The 21275-nt window shown below is 40.1% G+C and overlaps 2 protein-coding genes across 4 annotated transcripts in view; both read left to right on the top strand.

Annotated features, from left to right (window-relative positions):
• Window positions 1–10830, top strand: part of LOC133664622 (gastrula zinc finger protein XlCGF8.2DB-like) — a 28096-nt gene extending 17266 nt beyond the window's left edge. Inside the window, exons 1-3 of one of the 3 annotated variants that reach the window (XM_062069408.1) lie at window positions 8680–8823; window positions 8915–8988; window positions 9104–10830. In XM_062069408.1, the coding sequence (XP_061925392.1) occupies window positions 9376–10293 (918 nt within the window). In that variant the 5' untranslated portion in view covers window positions 8680–8823; window positions 8915–8988; window positions 9104–9375 and the 3' untranslated portion in view covers window positions 10294–10830. Of the gene's footprint in view, window positions 1–8679; window positions 8824–8914 lie in introns of those variants that run through there. The other 2 variants (XM_062069407.1, XM_062069406.1) reach the window with 2 other exon arrangements.
• LOC133664603 (oocyte zinc finger protein XlCOF6-like) overlaps window positions 1–21275 on the top strand; it is a 175338-nt gene that overhangs the window by 93115 nt on the left and 60948 nt on the right. The gene's annotated exons all lie outside the window — the stretch shown is intronic.

Below are 21275 nucleotides of genomic sequence, written 5' to 3'. Positions count from 1 at the left end.
AGCTAATTCGAATCTTTTTGAAAAAATAAAAAAAATAATTTATGGAACATCATTAGTAATTTTTCCTGATTAAGATTAATTTTAGAATTTTGATGACATGTTTTAAATAGGTTAAAATCCAATCTGCACTTTGTTAGAATATATAACAAATTGGACCAAGCTATATTTCTAACAGACAAATCATTATTTCTTCTAGATTTTCCAGAACAAAAAATGTAAAATAAATTCAAAAGACTTTGAAATAAGATTTAAATTTGATTCTACAGATTTTCTAGATTTGCCAGAATAATTTTTTTGAAATTTAATCATAATAAGTTTGAAGAAATATTTCACAACTATTCTTCGTCGAAAAAACAGAAGCTAAAATGAAGAATTAAATTAAAATGTATTTATTATTTTTTACAATAAAAACAATAAATTTACTTGAACATCGATTTAAATTGTCAGGAAAGAAGAGGAAGGAATTTAAAAGGTAAAAAGGTATATGTGTTTGAAAATCCTAAAATCATTTTTAAGGTTGTATTTTTTCTCTAAAATTGTCTTTCTGAAAGTTATAAGAAGCAAAGTAAAAAAATGAATGTATTTATTTAAACAAGTGAAGACCAAGTCTTTAAAATATTTTCTTGGATTTTCAAATTCTATTTGAGTTTTGTCTCTCTTAGAATTAAAAATGTCGGGCAAAGCGAGACCAGCTTACTAGTAAATAAATACAAATTAAAAAATAGAGGCAGCTCACTGGTAAGTGCTGCTATTTGAGCTATTTTTAGAACAGGCCAGCGGGCTACTCATCTGGTCCTTACGGGCTACCTGGTGCCCGCGGGCACCGCTTTGGTGACCCCTGCTTTAGATGCATTAATGATAAACTTGAGTTAATGAAACATGTAGAATAGATTGTGTTTTACACCCTCTGTTGTTTAAAAAGGGTACAGTTAGGGCTGGACCATTATGGCAAAAATAATAATCACCATTTTGTTGATTGATATTGTAATCACGATTAGGGTTGCAAAATTCCGAGAATATTCAAAGTTGGAAACTTTCCATGGGAATTAATGGGAATAAACATTGAATGCAACATGCTGGATCTTGCAGCATGATTATTAGCTAGAACAACCTGATTTAATGCAAATTCAGTAGAATTTCAACCCTGTACTGTGCATTCCCCCAGCACATGTGCAGTGCATTCATCCATCACATGCACAGATAATTCCCAGCATGCTACACACTACAGCAGGGCTAATGAGGCCACACTAGTATTTGAGCCCAATGACTTCATCCAGTCAGGTAAGTTTTGATGATATTACTGGGGTAAATATATTTGATCCATGGTATTTAATTTTAATAGAGGTGTAATTGCTTGTTACTGTATGACTGTAGACTATTCCAGCAGACTTCCACTCAAGCTAGCTAGCTGTTCCTGTACTTATCAAATGATTTTGGGGCCAATATCTCTAGCTTGCTAGGTTCATATACCACCACAGTCTCATAATGAACCGAAAATATTTCTCCGTTAGCCGTGATGCTAATTTTCTCTATGTTAAATCCCATTCATTTATGCTAACAACGTTAGCGATCCGAATTTACCTTTTTTGTGATCTGTAAAGTTCAACTAGCAAATACTAAATCAAAACGTGTAGTTTCCTCTGCCTTCTGTTCTGCTAGTCATTCTGTTGTCATACAAGAATGTAGCTTCTAGTTTGATTTAGCATGCTGATTGACTGTTCATTTATTCATCTAGCATATTTCTATTCATTTGTCAATCAGTAAAATATTTTTTAAAGGCCTACTGAAATGAAATGTTCTTATTTATATAGCAGATCCATTCTATGTGTCATACTTGATCATTTTTGCGATATTGCCATGTTTTTGCTGAAAGGATTTAGTAGAGAACATCGACGATAAAGTTTGCAACTTTTGGTCGCTGATAAAAAAAGCCTTGCCTGTACCGGAAGTAGCGTGATGTCACAGGTTGAAAGGCTCCTCACATTTCCCCATTGTTTACACAAGCAGCGAGAGCGATTCGGACCGAGAAAGCGACGATTACCCCATTAATTTGAGCGAGGATGAAAGATTCGTGAATGAGGCACGTGAGAGTGAAGGAGTAGAGTGCAGTGCAGGACGTATCTTTTTTCGCTCTGACCGTAACTTAGGTACAAGGGCTCATTGGATTCCACACTTTCTCCTTTTTCTATTGTGGATCACGGATTTGTATTTTAAACCACCTCGGATACTATATCCTCTTGAAAATGAGAGTCGAGAACGCGAAATGGACATTCACAGTGACTTTTATCTCCACGACAATACATCGGCGAAGCACTTTAGCTACGGAGCTAACGTGATAGCATCGTGCTTAAATGCAGATAGAAACAAAATAAATAAGCCCCTGACTGGAAGGATAGACAGAAGATCAACAATACTACTAAACTCTGGACCTGTAACCACACGGTTAATGCTGTCCAACCTGGCAAAGTCTAGCAATGCTGTTGCTAACGACGCCATTGAAGCTAACTTAGCTACGGGATCTCGACAGAGCTATGCTAAAAACATTAGCTATCCACCTACGCCAGCCCTCATCTGCTCATCAACACCCGTGCTCACCTGCGTTCCAGCGATCGACGGCGAGACGAAGGACTTCACCCGATCATCGATGCGGTCGGCGGCTAGCGTCGGATAGCGCATCTGCTATCCGACTCAAAGTCCTCCTGGTTGTGTTGCTGCAGCCAGCCGCTAATACACCGATCCCACCTACAGCTTTCTTCTTTGCAGTCTCCATTGTTCATTAAACAAATTGCAAAAGATTCACCAACACAGATGTCCAGAATACTGTGGAATTTTGCGATGAAAACAGAGCTGTTTGTATTGGGATACAATGTGTCCCAATACTTCCGCTTCAACCATTGACGTCACGCGCATACGTCATCATACATAGACGTTTTCAACCGGAAGTTTCCCGGGAAATTTAAAATTGCACTTTATAAGTTAACCCGGCCGTATTGGCATGTGTTGCAATGTTAAGATTTCATCATTGATATATAAACTATCAGACTGCGTGGTCGGTAGTAGTGGCTTTCAGTAGGCCTTTAAGACTACTCCAGTTGCTTAGCAGACTACTTATATCTGTGTGTGGCATTGCATTAGTGTTTTACAAGAATAAGTAAATACAAACAGAATAATTTCACCCCAACCAATATAGGCGGAAAGGCTGTTTACATTTTCAAATACTGTGCAAAAAGCTATGTCAAAAATGCCACAAAGATGCAGCAGCATATAGACAAGTGCCCAATAATATATCATTATTGTAATTCCCCATTAATTCCCGTATATTCCCAGTAATTCCAATGGACGGTGTCCAACTTTGAATAATCAAAAACATGGTCAATAGTTCCAAACTTCCCGAGCGTAACTTCCCGTGGTAAATTTCCGGAAAGTTTCTGGAAATTTACCGGAAACTTTCCAACCCCTTTGCAACCTTAAAGGCCTACTGAAATGAATTTTTTTTATTTAAACGGGGATAGCAGATCTAGTCTATGTGTCATACTTGATCATTTCGCGATATTGCCATATTTTTGCTGAAAGGATTTAGTATAGAACAACGACGATAAACATTGCAACTTTTGGTATCTGATAAAAAAAAAGGCTTGCCCCTACCGGAAGTAGCGTGACGTAGTCAGTTGAACATATACGCAAAGTTCCCTATTGTTTACAATGATGGCCGCATGAAGTGAGAGAGATTCGGACCGAGAAAGCGACAATTTCCCCATTAATTTGAGCGAGGATGAAAGATTTGTGGATGAGTAAAGTGCAAGTGAAGGACTAGTGGGGAGTTGAAGCTATTCAGATAGGGAAGATGCTGTGAGAGCCGGGGGTGACCTGATATTCAGCTGGGAATGACTACAACAGTAAATAAACACAAGACATATATATACTCTATTAGCCACAACACAACCAGGCTTATATTTAACATGCCACAAATTAATCCTGCATAAAAACACCTGCATGTTTGTTATGCTAGCTCCTAGCTCCTCTGCTAGCTCCTAGCTCCATAGAACACGCCAATACAATTCAAACACCTGATCAACACACACAATCACTCAGCCCAAAAGACCGTTCACCTAACCCAAGGTTCATAAAGCTTATATATTTTTAAAAAGTTACGTACGTGACGCGCACGTACGGTACGGTACGTGTTATGCTAGCTCCTAGCTCCTATGCTAGCTCCTAGCTCCATAGAACACGCCAATACAATTCAAACACCTGATCAACACACACAATCACTCAGCCCAAAAGACCGTTCACCTAACCCAAGGTTCATAAAGCTTATATATTTTTAAAAAGTTACGTACGTGACGCGCACGTACGGTACGGTACGTGTTATGCTAGCTCCTAGCTCCTATGCTAGCTCCTAGCTCCATAGAACACGCCAATACAATTCAAACACCTGATCAACACACACAATCACTCAGCCCAAAAGACCGTTCACCTAACCCAAGGTTCATAAAGCTTATATATTTTTAAAAAGTTACGTACATACGCAAAAAAAAGTTGCGCACATACGGTCAAGCGATCAAATGTTTAGAAGCCAAAGCTGCATACTCACAGTAGCACGTCTGCGTCTTTGTCATCCAAATCAAAGTAATCCTGGTAAGAGTCTGTGTTGTCCCAGTTCTCTACAGGCGTCTGTGTATCGAAGTCAAAAGTCCTCCTGGTTAGAGTCTCTGTTATCCGAGTTCTTCCATCTTGACTGCATCTTTTGGGAATGTAAACAAAGAAGCGCCGGCTGTGTACTGTTGTGGCTGACTACGTTCGAAAAATACGTCCATTTCGCACCGACAACTTTCTTCTTTGCTTGCTCAGCTTCCTTCTCCATAATGCAATGAACATGATTGAAACAGATTCACGAACACAGATGTCCAGAATACTGTGGAATTATGAAATGAAAACAGAGCTTTTTCGTATTGGCTTCAATGTGGAAGGCATACCCGTGTTCGCCGGTCTACGTCACGCGCATACGTCATCCTCAGAGGCGTTTCGAACCGGAAGTTTAGCGGCAAATTTAAAATGTCACTTTATAAGTTAACCCGGCCGTATTGGCATGTGTTATAATGTTAAGATTTCATCATTGATATATAAACTATCAGACTGCGTGGTCGGTAGTAGTGGGTTTCAGTAGGCTTTTAATCACGATTAATTACACGCTTATTTATTATGAAAACACCAGTATTTATTTTACTACCAAAACTCAACTTTAAATATAGTTTAAAAACATGGATATTAGTAACAAATAAACCACAACAAGTAAAATAATAGTACAAATAAATGTAAATAACAATGGCAATATAAAAATACAATCAAATAATTGTTTTTAGTTCCATTTTTTACCTTTTACACTTATTTTACTACCATGTATGTGCTTTTTTTTTTGTCAAATTAAAATGTTTGTTAGTTAAATGCAGAATCTCTCACATTTATTGGTGCAATACATCTTTGGACAATTTTGACCAGTACTTTGGGTCAAAGCATAATAATTGTGTAAATGCATCAATACGTTCATTACGCTTGTGTAAGGTGCTTTTTTGAAACCTTTATTTTGTTAGCGCAGTCAGACCTATTATTGTGAAGGGGGGGGGTGCGGCAATACAACCATACAGGATAAAGTTTGACTTTTGCGCCACTAGCTTAATGCTAACATACAATGGACGACCACATTGACAGGCTAACACAAATTTGCATTGCGATCGTTTTAAACTTGTACAAAGGTTTAACAAATAGGATTTTAGTTGAACAAAACTGACATAAAACAACAGATGCATTTTTACTTACATACATATATTCACCAAACATTCACTAGGGCCAATTCAGTGTTTCCCATAAACTGCCAAGATACCTGTGGTGGTGGGGGCGTGGCTATGGGCCTGGTCACCATGACATCATCAAGTAATTTTTGCATAATTTACTACAATGATATGATTTTCTCTAAAAAGGCTCAAAAAATGTATACTTACTAATTAATAACAACAGTTTTGTTTTAAAGGTCCATCCATCCATCCATCCATCCATCCATCCAACAATATAATTACAACACTTTATGTACATATTTATATACAGATTTGAACAATGAGTTATTCACTGAAATATATTTATTAATTGTGGTTCTTACAAAAAATATATCTTATAAAATATAAAAGCTAAAATGTCTCTTAAAGCTCTGCCCCTTTAATTAGTTCATACTAAATAATTTAACTTTAGCCTACTACTACAACCATATTATTTACCAGCAACATAAAGTGAAACAGAGGCAGAGGTGTCCTGCCACAGTCAGTAACAAATAAACAGAAAACAGTAGTGGTCAAATACAAATAAGGCAACAAGAGAAGTATCCTACACTTCTCTTTTGTAAAGTAAATCTGAACAGCCTATATGGGCATCTACATCAACTATATGATTTGCCTGAGAAGCTGGACAGGACAAAATTTTTTTTTTAAAAAATCTATTTGTGGCGGACGTAATTCTTTCGTGGCGGGCCGCCACAAATAAATGAATGTGTGGGAAACACTGAAATTTAGTGTTGCCAAGCAACACTAACTGTTTTTGAATGTGCATGTTTTGGAGGTGAGAGGAAGCCGGAGTACCCGGAGGGAACCCACGCAGTCACAGGGAGAACATGCAAACTCCACACAGAAAGATCCAGAGCCCGGGATTGAACTCAGGACCTTCGTATTGTGAGGCACATGCACTAACCCCTGTTCCAGCGTGCTGCCCGAAATGAGTTGTCACTACAGCTAACTGTATCTTCTTACATCACACGTTCAAACATCCTCCACTGCAGCAAATAAATTGCATTTCTTACAAGTATTATTATCACTGAAGGACAGTAGAACGAGGCTAAACACGTTACACACAAAGGACAGGCAAGCAAATAGCTATGCTAGCCGCTAAAGTAGCTTGAAACGAGAAGAAATAAGTGCTTTGTAATTTTTCCAATTCAAAATGAATTTTTCAAACTTCCACCATTTTCCACATTTTTCCACCGATTCAAACCATTCTACCTTCAAGATATTCCACTAATCCTGGACATTCAAACTATTATTTTTCCAAGTTAAAAAAATTCCAGGAATTCCCGTTTTTTCAAACCCTTTTTATCACCCTTTTTTCTGTCGACCACATTTTTCCACCCACTTCAACAGTTCCACTGCCAAATCATTCCTCTTAATCAGGACAAAAAAACAAATTTGTTTTTTGAACTGGAATAATTCCCGTTTTCCGAAATTCCAGGAATTCCATAATACCAGTTCTCAATAAAAATGTTACTACTTCAACATTTCTCGACCGATTTAAAAAATTCCAACACCAACCATTTGAACTCGTTCAGAACATTCACATTTGTTTTTAGCATTTTCAAAAAAATTCCTTCTTTTCCCAAAATTCTCAAAAGTTTCCATGAAATTCCCTTTGAATGGAATGAAATGAAAGTTCCACAACTCTCACATTTTTCATCCGATTCAAACCGTTCCAACTTCCAAATATTCAATGTGTTCAGGAATTGTGTCCTCCCTTTCAACGCTTGTTAAAAACATTCCAAGATTTCCTAGAATTCCCAGTCTTTAGGGACATTTTCCCCATTCAAAATGAATGATCCATTTTTCAAACTTCCACAATCCCCACATTTTTCAACCTATTCAAACCATTCCACCGTCAACACATTCAATTCATCCTGGAAATTCAAACAACCACTTAGTCCGGACAAAAAACTAAGTTGGAAAATTCCCGGTTTTCATAAAATTCCGTAGTACAATTTTTCAATTAAAAAACTGTTACTACTTCAACATTTCTTGACCAATTTAAACAATTCCACCACCAACCAATTCAGCTCACTCATGCTCTTAATCATTATCAAAAAAATTCCGCTTTTCCCAAAATTCCCAAATTTCCAGGAAGTTCCCATTGAAATGAATGGGACGTTTTTCCAAGATGCACAATTCCCTCATTTTTCTACCTATTCAAACCATTCCAACATCAACACATTCCAATCATCCTGGACATTCAAACTAACACTTTCCCAAGTTCCAAACCAATTCCCGGTTTTCCTGGAAATTCTAACTCTTCAACATTCAAACCATTCCAACATTCAAACTAATCTTACATTCATACAACATTCTGTCAGCATTTCAGTTGAACTTCAGCATTGGAACATTCACACGCAATTCCTTCAGGAATTGTTTAATCTAGTTATTATTATTATCATACCATATTGAATGTGTTGACTGCATGAATGATGCCTTCTCAGTTCTCAATCCAACGCAATATGAGTGTTTAGAAACACACTAAATTAACTAAATTAATCTAATCCATTATTAAGGTAATCCATTATTAAGGTAAACAAGTTATCTTTTGAAGGAGTAGTCAGTAATCTGATTACTTCTTCCCAGTTTAACTGTGGCGACACTATCTAAATGAAAGCAAAAGAGATGTTTTTCGGCCAACATGTTGACTGTGCTCATGCTTTTTTAGAGCAGACATGTCTCTAAAGATGAATGTAAAAATCACTGTAATTATTGTCAACCAGCAGGGGGAGCTCATCACTAGTACTACTGCGTGGAGGCTGGCATGTTGTACATTATTTCCTGTGTGTGTATGACTTATTCAGAGGGAGAACAGCACACTTTCACGTATGGCGTCTACCATTAAGGATTGCAGGAATGACTTTTAGGATGTTTTTATATGAATATGGTGGATTGGACATTGGCCTGGGAAGGCATTCCCCTGAAGGTCTTCTTCATGTGTCAGCTGGAAGTATCATGACTGCTGTGAGGGGAAACTGATGAAATTGTGAGATAATATGTTGTTGCAGGACAATGTCTCATGTGACTGAGCAAAGCTGGAATTTTCTAAAGAATGTTTGTTTTCTCGTGTACCGCAGATGTCAAAGAAGAACTTCTACCTCATGAGCAGGAGGAGGAACCACACTCCCCCCACATACACGAGGAAGAAGAGGTACCACATTCCCAACACATTAAAGAGGGAGGAGAGGAGCCACAGCCCCCCCACATTAAAGAGGAAGACGAGACGCCACAGACCCATAGTGTTAAACTGACCCTTCACATTACAGGGCAAGCGGAGGACCCACTGATCTTACACATCAAAAATGAAGAGGAGGACCCGCTGACCCCTCACTTTAAAGAGGAAGAGGAGGACCAAGAGCCGCTGCACATTAAAGAGGAAGAAGAGGAACACAGCATCAGTCAAGATGGAGAGCATTTTGAAAGACTGAAGGAGTTCCCAGTGACTGGTGTCCCTGTGAAGAGTGAAGATGATGAGGTCAAAGGTAAAAGTGAAGAGAAGAGAGAGGCGGAGCCTCCAAGCAGCAGCTCAACACAACACATGACAACAGAAGCTGATGGAGACCACTGTGGAGGATCACAAGCAGACAAGCTCTTAGCTCCACTATCAGATAGTGAGGACACAACGTCAAACTCTCCTGACACTGATGATGAAGACTCTAAAGATGATAAGACATGTCACACTGACAACGCCCACTTGAAATGTTCTCACTGTGACAAAACTTTTAAAAACCATTGTCATCTGAAAAGACACATGAGAATACACACCGGAGAAAAACCTTTTATCTGTTCAATCTGTAGTAAAGGTTTTGTTCTAAGTCAACATTTGAAAGTACACATGAGAATACACACTGGAGAAAAACCTTTTATCTGTTCAATATGTGGTAAAGGTTTTACACACAGTCAGAGTTTGAAAAAACACACAATGTCACACACTGGAGAAAAATCTTTTATGTGTTTAATCTGTAGTAAAGGTTTTGTACTAAGTCATAATTTAAAAGTACACATGAGAACACACACTGGAGAAAAACCTTTTTCATGTTCAATCTGTGGTAAAGGCTTTACACAAAATTCATATATGGAAAAACACAGAAGAATACACACAGGAGAAAAACCTTTTTCCTGTTCAACCTGTGGTAAAGGTTTTACACGAAGTCGGTGTTTGAAAGTACACATGAAAACACACACGGGAGAAAAACCTTTCATATGTTCAATCTGCGGTAAATGTTTTGCACAAAGTAACATTTTGAAAGTACACATGAGAACACACACTGGTGAAAAACCTTTCTCCTGTTCAATCTGCAACAGATGCTTTTGTGACCGATCAAACCTTGTAGCACACATGAGAACACACACAGGAGAGAAAGTGTTGAGTTGCAGTGTGTGTGGTGAAAGATTCTCTTATAAGTACCAGTGTAAGAAACACAAGTGTGCTGGTGAGAACAGCAGCAGCAAATGAAACTGCAGGATTTGAAATAAACTGTCAAGACTTTAATTTGGACTCTCTAACAACATCAGCACATATAACATGTGTGACATTGTTGTTTGTGTAACAATCTTTTTAATATGCTTCTACATTTGTAGATTAAATATTTTATATTAGTGCTTTTTTCAGTCCAGTACATGCATTAATGTGCAACATTGTGTACTTTTATTAAACATTGAACAGAACAATGACTGAAAAGGTGAGAGTAAACCATACAAGACATATTTTACATACAATTAACATTTTATGTGTATATATATTCATAAAACAATTTTAGACGTATTCATAAGTGTTTTTATAGGTGTTTGAAATATGGAATTGTTACATATTTTTATTTCAAATTGTTAATGATCCTATAGATTAGCACCTTTATATAATATACATATTTACTGGTTCACATCTGAAACATCTGGATCACTTCAGGAAGCATGTTATTATTTACTTTATACGTCATTTGAGCAGTTGTCGTTCATAAAATTTTAAAATGTGTGACTTTATGAATCATTTGTTGGGTCTCTAATCCATTTTATTAATTATCTTTATTACTGTAATTCGTAATATGATGGTTGTGTTGTGATTGTTTTATATGTATGTCCCCAGACCGCTCTGGCTGCAGTGCCCTCTGTTGGTTGTTCAGGGGAGTGTGTAGGTCACATTTATTTGTGCATCTGGTTTGTGGGAGGAATGTCTCATCGACACAAAAGCAAAAAAGCGATCCACATATGCAAATTCAATACAAATAAAAAATCAAGCATATTTATATTCAAATCTCAAAAATATATTTACAAATACATGTTTATACAAATTCTTGATTTATTTGTATGTCACATTTTTATATTTATAAATTTTATTTGTACATATTTTCAAATCGCAAAAATATATTTACATACATATTTAGATACATATTTAGTTGTTTATAGAAATTATTTATTTATTTATATATCACATTTGTATTTGTATATTTATTAATATGTGGATATGTATTAATATATTGATATATATATATATATATATATGTTGATGTGAGACAATTCTACTTCCATAGCAGCTAGGTTAGCTTACTAGTTAGCTTAGCTTGTTAGCTGCCAACAATGAACAAGGACCATGTACAATGGCACAAGAGCCAAGGTGGTAACCCCAGATGGCATGGAGTTTGAAATCCTGATAGAGGTGCAGCAGGGAGACTATCGCCCCCTTCCTGGGTTGGAATTGGGGGTTAAATCACCAAAATGATTCCCGGGCGTGGCACCGCTGCTGCCCACTGCTCCCCTCACCTCCCAGGGGGTGAACAAGGGGATGGGTCAAATGCAGAGGACACATTTCACCACACCTAGTGTGTGTGACAATCATTGGTACTTTAACTTTAACTTTTTTCCTCTTTATCATAGCTCTGGACTACGCGCTCAGGAAAGCCATCAACGGGCGGGAGCAGGAGCTTGGCTTCACAATTACACCAAAAAGGTCTAGTAGAACCCCTGCTGTAGCCCTTGCAGACCGAGACTACGCAGATGACATCTGCCTGTTGGCTGATAGCGTGGAGCAGGCACAGGAACTCCTGAACAGAGTGGAGGTGGAATGTGCCAGGGTTGGCCTAGGATTGAACGCAAAGAAGACTGAGGTAATCACCTATAACCTACACATGGACCACCTGCCAATAACAACATCAGATGGCAACGCTCTGCGAGAGATTAATTACTTCAAATACTTGGGTTCCTGGATGACCTCCACAGAACAAGACCTTAAGTTCAGGAAGGCACTAGCGTGGAGGGCCCTGAATGGTATGTCAAGAGTGTGGTGCTCGAATCTCCCCCGACACATAAAGCTGAGTCTATTCCACACCACTGTGGAGTCTGTCCTCCTGTATGGCTGCCACAGACATCGGGAGCTCCCGGCCAGCAGGCTGGTCCTATGGGAACAAACGCACGGGCATCGATCGCGAGGACGTCCTGCGCTAACGTACTTGGACATCCTGAAGAAAGATGCGGGAGCTGAAAACTCTACGGAGCTGGCCAGGTGTATGGAGAACCGGAATGATTGGAGACTCCGATGGAAGGTCGTCTGAGGACGACTGAGAGAGAGGAGAGCAGCTTCCGAGATGTGCTCCTCGAGTCTATTGAGCATGATCTTTGCCAGCACTTTCCCTGCGGTGGAAAGAAGGGAAATTCCATGGCTGTTCCCACAAGCTGCTTGTCACCTTTGTTCTTGTAGATGACCACAATGTTGGCATCCTTCCAGTCCTGTGGGAGGGTCTCATGTTCCCACATGCGTGAAATGAAGAAGTGCAGGCGACGTGTAAGAAGATATCCGCCATGCTTACAAACCTGCTGGGATGTCAAGGTGCATGATTGGAGGCAGGTCTGGGAGCCCATCCAGGATGTGGAGGTCAACAGGATTGGTGTGGTTGTGGAGAGTCTCAAAGTGATTTGCCCAACGGCCAAGGATCTCGTGACGGTCCTTTAAAAAAAGTGATTCCATCAGCTGAGCAGACAGGGGCAAGTGTCCGCTTCTTTGGGCCATATAGGGCTTTGATGGCATCATAAAAGCCCTGGGTGTTGTTGCAGGCTGCAAGGTTCTGGATCTTGTTAGCCTTCTGCACCGAGCGCCACTGAGGCTGCGCTATGGATGGCATCGCGCAGAGATGGCCAGTCAGTGGATTCCTCAGAGATCTGATCAAGGTTGCTTGCAAGGTGCTGTCGGAGGTTGCCTATGGCGGTGGAGCTGTTTAGTGCTGTGCAGTTGTTTCCGGTTTGGGGCTGTCCTTGGATGACGGGGTTGGATGGTCATGAGGAGCTTGGTCCTGACCATGAGGTGATCTGTCCAGGACTGGGCTCCGCACATGACTCTGGTGGAAAGAACATCCCGTTTGTCTCTTTGCCGGACAATTACCTAGTCCAGGCCAGTGCTTTGAGCGGGGGTGTTGCCAGGTTGTTTTGAGCCGAAGCCTATTAGTGTTCATTTTCCCCACTCAGTGTTGGCTAATAACTGCCTTTCGTACCAGGTGTTCAGTGCCCACTCTTTCATTGAAATCTCCCAGGAGAATGACTTTATCTGTTGCTGGAGTTTTCTGTATGATGGAGTCATGTTCCAGGTAGAAGGACTCTTTGATGTCGTGTTCGGCATCCAGAGTTGGTGCATAAGCACTAATGAGGGTGGCGAAGCGTCCCTTTTGTGAGGGGAATCCGCCATGTCATCAGTCTTTCATTGATGCCGATGGGAGATTCTGGGATGCGCTGCAGCAGTTGGGACTTCACAGCAAAGCCAACTCCATGGTTGTGGCGAGTGCCTTCAGTGACCCCTTTTGCAGAAGAAGGTGTAGCCTTGTAGTCTGGTTTCGCTGACTGCTACAATATCGATGTTGTACTTTGCGAGCTCCAGGGCCACAAGTGCTGTCCTACGGTAGAGCCTCTCAGTTGTTTCGGCCAAGTCCAATAGTGTGCGGACATTCCACGAAGCGACGCGTAGGTTGCTATATTTTTTCTTGTCTTTTTCGATCGCGAGGGGGATACTCCGACAGCTTACCCTCCGGAGTAGGAGAAGCAGACAATTTTTGGACCATCATTAATTACCTTGAAATAGGTTTCTCTTCAACTTTCTCTCCTTAGTTTTGCCAAGAAGAAGAAGAGAATGAAACGCACACGCACACGCACACACACACACACACACACACACACACACACACACACACACACACACACACACACACACACACACACACACACACACACACACACACACACACACACACACACACACACACACACACACACACACACACACACACACACACACATGTCTTGCCTACTTTGTGTGGACCCACGTTTGGTTAGTTAGTTGTGAGGGCCCCCCTTTCCACTATAGCTAGAATGATGGAAAAATATATATCTAGCACTAGATGGGAGTAGAGAGTTGCAACCTCACTCCAGAATGCAAAACACACAAAGTAAAACAAAATATTTTACTTCTGTAGTTGTGAGGACCAGGCACATGTCCTCACAAGTCAAAAGGTCCTCACAGAAAGGGTGGTTTGTCAAGTGTATGTCCACACAAGGATGGTGAGACAAGCACACACACACACACACACACACACACACACACACACACACACACACACACACACACACACACACACACACACACACACACACACACACACACACACACACACACACACACACACACACACACACACACACACACACACACACAACCTTATTGACAATAACAAAATAAAAACAAAAAATAGCAGGACACTGAGGATTTGAGGAAAAATGCCACATTTGAGTCATCCACACTGGAGAATAATTAAGATTAAAGGCATCCAAAAAAATTGTATGAAACATGACAAAATATATGTAAAAAATAAAATATAAATAATAAGTTAATAAAAACATAACATTGAGTGAATAGTTGAAGTAATATTAATAATTAAGATAGAAAACAACTAAACATGATCAGTAAAAAGCCTGATTAAAAAGGTGTGTCCTTAGCCCTTTTAAAAAAATATCAACAGTCTCTGCAGTTCTGAGGCTCTGAGGTGGGGGCCATAAAAGAATATAGGACCCGCTCTCTGTCAAATAGTCAATGCCATGCCCCCAGCTTCCGGTGTGGCCCTGAGCTCATCTAAGATGGACTGATGCAAAGTGGAAAAGTGTTTTGTGGTCTGACGAGTCCACATTTCATATTGCTTTTGGAAACTGTGGACGTCGTGTCCTCCGCAAAGGCGCAAAGTTCAAAAGCCAGCATCTCTTTTCTCTCTTTGTTCGAGTATCTTTTTGCTTCTTAAAATGTAGCTTGCTAGCATATCTCTGCTCTCATCAATGTTCCATGTTCACAATTAAACATCAAAAGTTTGTCTTCTCGTGCTAGGACTTGCTAGTACATTTTTTTTAACCACAACAACTTGTGGAGGCACACACCTACTACTGTTGTCATCTTGCAGTCCACAAGTATATCTTAGCTGTGACTGCCATCTACAGGTAACACTTATCATTACAACAAGTTCACATGAAACACTAAATTATATGTTAACTAAATTAGTATTACTAGAACTAAAGGATTATCAGTTTAAAAAACGTTCTAAATGTTTTCATAAGTACAACAAACAATACTTTTTTCATTAAACACTTGTGTGATGATGTAGGGATCCATCCGTATATATAAATATTGCCATTATTGATGTTCAAGTATATTTATTTTAATCTACCAGCATATTTGAAATGTTTTCTTGTGCCCTTTACATCATCCTACCCTCTAAGGCAGTGTTTTTCAACCACTGTGCCGCAATCTGGTGTGCCGTGGGAGATGGTCTAATTTCACCTATTTGGGTTAAAAATATTTTTTGCAAACCAGTAATTATAGTCTGCAAATTATGTGTTGTTGTTGAGTGTCGGTGCTGTCTAGAGCTCGGTAGAGTAACCCTGTAATACTCTTCCATATCAGTAGGTGGAAGCCGGTGCTAATTGCTTTGTAGATGTCGGAAACAGCGGGAGGCAGTGCGCAGGTAAAATGGTGTCTAATGCTTAAACCAAAAATAAACAAAAGGTGAGTGCCCCTAAGAAAAGGCATTGAAGCTTAGGGAAGGCTGTGCAAAACGAAACTAAAACTGAACTGGCTACGAAGTAAACAAAATCAGAATGCTGGACGACAGCAAAGACTTACTGTGGAGCAAAGACGGCGTCCACAAAGAACAACCGAACATGACGTGACAATCAACAATGTCCCCACAAATAAGGATAACAACTTAAATAGTCTTAATTTCTAAAACTAAGTAGATGTGGGAAATATTGCTCAAAGGAAGACGTGAAACTGCTCCAGGAAAATACCAAATAAAGAGAAAAAGCCACTAAAATAAGAGCGCAAGACAAGAACTAAAACACTACACACAGGAAAACAGCAAAAAACTCCAAATAAGTCACGGCGTGATGTGACAGGTCGTGACAGTACACCTACTTTGAGACAAGAGCTATATTGATGCATGCTTGGTTATGCTTTAAAGTCATATCCAACAATTGCGACAATGACTTTTTACTGTCAACTGAGTTTCCTTTTTTAATGATTTCTGCTGGTGGTGTGCCTACAGATTTTTTCAACGCAACAAATGTGCTTTGGCTGAATAAAGGTTGAACAACACTGGTCTAAGACACTCTCAATAGCCTACATTTACTGTCCCTACTGTGTGTAAAGAGCTGGCCCGTAGGTCCTTTTCTTTTAGAGCCCACTTTGACTGGAATCATCTGCCTGTCTCTCTGAGGTCTTTATCAACCATTGGTCTTTTTAAAAATGTCTCTTTTTGTTTATCTTAAAACTGAATGCCACTGTATGTAGTATGTCCTTGGTTGGAATTTAATTTAATAATATTATATTTATTTTACTGCATTATATGTTATTCTATTGTAAATATTGTACATTCTGAGAGAGTTATGTGAGCTGAGAGGTATCTGAGAAAAACTGTCTTTAATGATTGTCTGTAATTACTTGTTGTGTAACTTGTCCTGTGTTGTACTGTATTGTGTTCATTTTAAATGTCGTTGGTCCCCTTTGAAAACGAGATGCTGCATCTAAAGGGGTTTTGCATTAATACATTCAAATACTACGGTTGTCATCTTGCAGTCCACAAGTTTATCTTAGGTATGACTGCCATCTACAGGTAACACTTATCATTACAACAAGTTCACATGAAACACTGAGTTATAAAGGCCTACTGAAATGAAATTTTCTAATTTAAACGAGGATAGCAGATCCATTTTATGTGTCATACTTGATCATTTCGCGATATTGCCATATTTTTGCTGAAAGGATTTAGTAGAGAACATCGACGATAAAGTTCGCAACTTTTGGTCGCTGATAAAAAAAGCCTTGCCTGTACCGGAAGTATGCGAATATAGTTGTACACGTTGGCTCCAATGACACTAGAATGAGACAGTCAGAGATTACAAAGAGAAACATAGCCAGGACTTGTGATCTCGCCAGAAAGATGTCCAGGCATCGAGTAATTGTCTCTGGCCCTCTGCCTGCGAGAGGCAATGATGAGAGGTATAGCAGATTAGTCTCGCTTAACAAGTGGCTGCCTAGCTACTGTAGGCAACAGGGACTAACGTTTATTGATAACTGGCCCTCTTTCTGGGGCAAACCAGGCTTGCTGATGAGAGACGGCCTTCACCCTAACCAGGAAGGCGCCTTCATCCTGGCTAGAAACATAGACTACTATTTAAGTCTCACTTGACTGACTACAATAGAGCAAGCCCGGTCACAGGCAATTACAATGTCTGTTAGTCCGGGTGAGGAGTCAGTTAAGCTAGAACTAGCCAGCGCCAGGCTGGATAATCCATGTACGCATAGCAATTCTCTTAGAATAATACACAATTCACATAATGTTTTTTCTGTTGTGTCTGTGTCAGAGGTGGACATGCATTCTACTGAGGTGGCAAATTATGATATGTCCAGTCTATTGCAGCACCAAGCAAACAATCGGAAAATTCCCGTCATATCAATTCCTAGATATGGTCGAAACTATTTAAAGTGCACTACGCATAATAAACGCAACATTGTTAATATTGCCACTACGGATAATCTTAACAAAAACTCGTCAAAAGAGCCCAATACCTATAATATGGGCTTTTTAAACATAAGATCATTGTCTCCCAAGGCGTTATTAGTTAATGAGGTCATTAGAGACAACAATCTTAACGTCATTGGTCTTAGCGAAACCTGGCTCAAACCAGACAAATTTTTTGCGCTCAATGAGGCATCTCCTCCTAACTATACGAATGCGCATGTTGCCCGTCCTCTTAAAAGGGGAGGGGGTGTCGCACTAATATACAATGAAAATTTCAACCTTACCCCTAACCTAAATAATAAATATAAATCGTTTGAGGTGCTTACTATGAGGTCTGTCACACCGCTACCTCTCGACCTGGCTGTTATCTACCGCCCCCCTGGGCCCTATTCGGACTTTATCGGTGAATTCTCAGAGTTCGTTGCTGATCTAGTGACGCACGCCGACAATATAATCATAATGGGGGACTTTAATATCCATATGAATACCCCATCGGACCCTCAGTGCGTGGCGCTCCAAACCATAATTGATAGCTGTGGTCTTACACAAATAATACATGAACCCACGCATCGCAACGGTAATACAATAGATCTAGTGCTTGTCAGGGGTGTCACCACCTCCAAAGTTATGATACTTCCATATACTCAAGTAATGTCCGATCATTACCTTATAAAATTTGAAGTTTTGACTCATTGTCAACAAGCTAATAATAATAATAACTGCTATAGCGGCCGCAACATTAATGCTGCCACAACGATGACTCTTGCTGACCTACTGCCTTCGGTAATGGCACCATTCTCAAATTATGTCGGCTCTATTGATAACCTCACTAACAACTTTGACGATGCCTTGCGCGAAATTATTGATAGTATAGCACCGCTAAAGCAAAAAAGGGCCCCTAAAAGGCGCACCCCATGGTTTACAGAAGAAATTAGAGCTCATAAATTATCATGTAGAAACTGGAACGCAAATGGCGCGCGACTAAACTTGAGGTTTTCCATCAAGCATGGAGTGATAGTTTAATAACTTATAAACGCATGCTTACCTTAGCTAAAGCTAAATACTACTCAAATCTCATCCGCCTCAACAAAAACGATCCTAAATTTCTGTTTAGTACAGTAGCATCGCTAACCCAACAAGGGACTCCTCCCAGTAGCTCCACCCACTCGGCAGATGATTTTATGAATTTCTTTAATAAGAAAATTGAACTCATTAGAAAGGAGATTAAAGACAACGCATCCCAGCTACAACTGGGCTCTATTAACACAAATACGGCTGTATATACGACGGACACTGCCCTCCAAAATAGTCTCTCTATTTTTGATGAAATAACATTAGAGGAATTATTACAGCGTGTAAGTGGGATAAAACAAACAACATGTTTACTTGACCCACTTCCTGGGAAACTTATCAAGGAACTGTTTGTATTATTAGGTCCATCAGTGTTAAATATTATAAACTTATCACTTTCCTCCGGCACTGTTCCCCTAGCATTCAAAAAAGCGGTTATTCATCCTCTGCTCAAAAGACCTAACCTCGATCCTGACCTCATGGTAAACTACCGACCGGTCTCCCACCTTCCGTTAATTTCCAAAATTCTCGAAAAAATTGTTGCACAGCAGCTAAATGAACACTTAGTGACTAACAATCTCTGTGAACCTTTTCAATCCGGTTTCAGGGCAAATCACTCTACGGAGACAGCCCTCGCAAAAATGACTAATGATCTATTGCTAACGATGGATTCTGATGCGTCATCTATGTTGCTGCTTCTTGATCTTAGCGCCGCTTTCGATACCGTCGATCATAATATTTTATTAGAGCGTATCAAAACACGTATTGGTATGTCAGACTTAGCCTTGTCTTGGTTTAACTCTTATCTTACTGACAGGATGCAGTGCGTCTCCCATAACAATGTGACCTCGGACTATGTCAAGGTAAAGTGCGGAGTTCCCCAGGGTTCGGTTCTTGGCCCTGCACTCTTTAGTATTTACATGCTGCCGCTGGGTGACATCATACGCAAGTACGGTGTTAGCTTTCACTGTTATGCTGATGACACTCAACTCTACATGCCCCTAAAGCTGACCAACACGCCGGATTGTAGTCAGCTGGAGGCGTGTCTTAATGAAATTAAACAATGGATGTCCGCTAACTTTTTGCAACTCAACGCTAAGAAAACGGAAATGCTGATTATCGGTCCTGCTAGACACCAACATCTATTTAATAATACCACCTTAACATTTGACAACCAAACAATTACACAAGGCGACTCGGTAAAGAATCTGGGTATTATCTTCGACCCAACTCTCTCGTTTGAGTCACACATTAAAAGTGTTACTAAAACGGCCTTCTTTCATCTCCGTAATATCGCTAAAATCCGTTCCATCTTGTCCACTAGCGACGCTGAGATCATTATTCATGCGTTCGTTACGTCTCGTCTCGATTACTGTAACGTATTATTTTCGGGTCTCCCTATGTTTAGCATTAAAAGATTACAGTTGGTACAAAATGCGGCTGCAAGGCTTTTGACAAAAACAAGAAAGTTTGATCATATTACGCCTATACTGGCTCACCTGCACTGGCTTCCTGTGCACTTAAGATGCGATTTTAAGGTTTTACTACTTACGTATAAAATACTACACGGTTTAGCTCCAGCCTATCTCGCCGATTGTATTGTATCATATGTCCCGACAAGAAATCTGCGTTCAAAGAACTCCGGCTTATTAGTGATTCCCAGAGCCAAAAAAAAGTCTGCGGGCTATAGAGCGTTTTCGATTCGGGCTCCAGTACTCTGGAATGCCCTCCCGGTAACAGTTAGAAATGCTACCTCAGTAGAAGCATTTAAGTCCCATCTTAAAACTCATTTGTATAATCTAGCCTTTAAATAGACCCCCCTTTTTTTAGACCAGTTGATCTGCCGTTTCTTTTCTTCTCTCCTCTTCTCCCCTGTCCCTTGCGAGGGGGAGTTGTATAGGTCCGGTGGCCATGGATGAAGTGCTGGCTGTCCAGAGTCGGGACCCCGGGTGGACCACTAGCCTGTGCATCGGTTGGGGACATCTCTGCGCTGCTGACCCGTCTCCGCTCGGGATGGTTTCCTGTTGGCCCCGCTGTGGACTGGACTCCCGCTGATGTGTTGGATCCACTGTGGACTGGACTTTCACAATGTTATGTCAGACCCACTCGACATCCATTGCTTTCGGTCTCCCCTAGAGGGGGGGGTTACCCACATATGCGGTCCTCTCCAAGGTTTCTCATAGTCATTCACCGACGTCCCACTGGGGTGAGTTTTTCCTTGCCCGTATGTGGGCTCTGTACCGAGGATGTCGTTGTGGCTTGTACAGCCCTTTGAGACACTTGTGATTTAGGGCTATATAAATAAACATTGATTGATTGATTGAAGTAG

This window comes from Entelurus aequoreus, linkage group LG14 (assembly GCF_033978785.1).
Source record: "Entelurus aequoreus isolate RoL-2023_Sb linkage group LG14, RoL_Eaeq_v1.1, whole genome shotgun sequence".
Lineage (NCBI taxonomy): Eukaryota > Metazoa > Chordata > Actinopteri > Syngnathiformes > Syngnathidae > Entelurus > Entelurus aequoreus.
The sequence above is the reverse complement of the archived record's forward strand: the minus strand, read 5'-3'. Positions and strand labels throughout refer to the sequence as shown.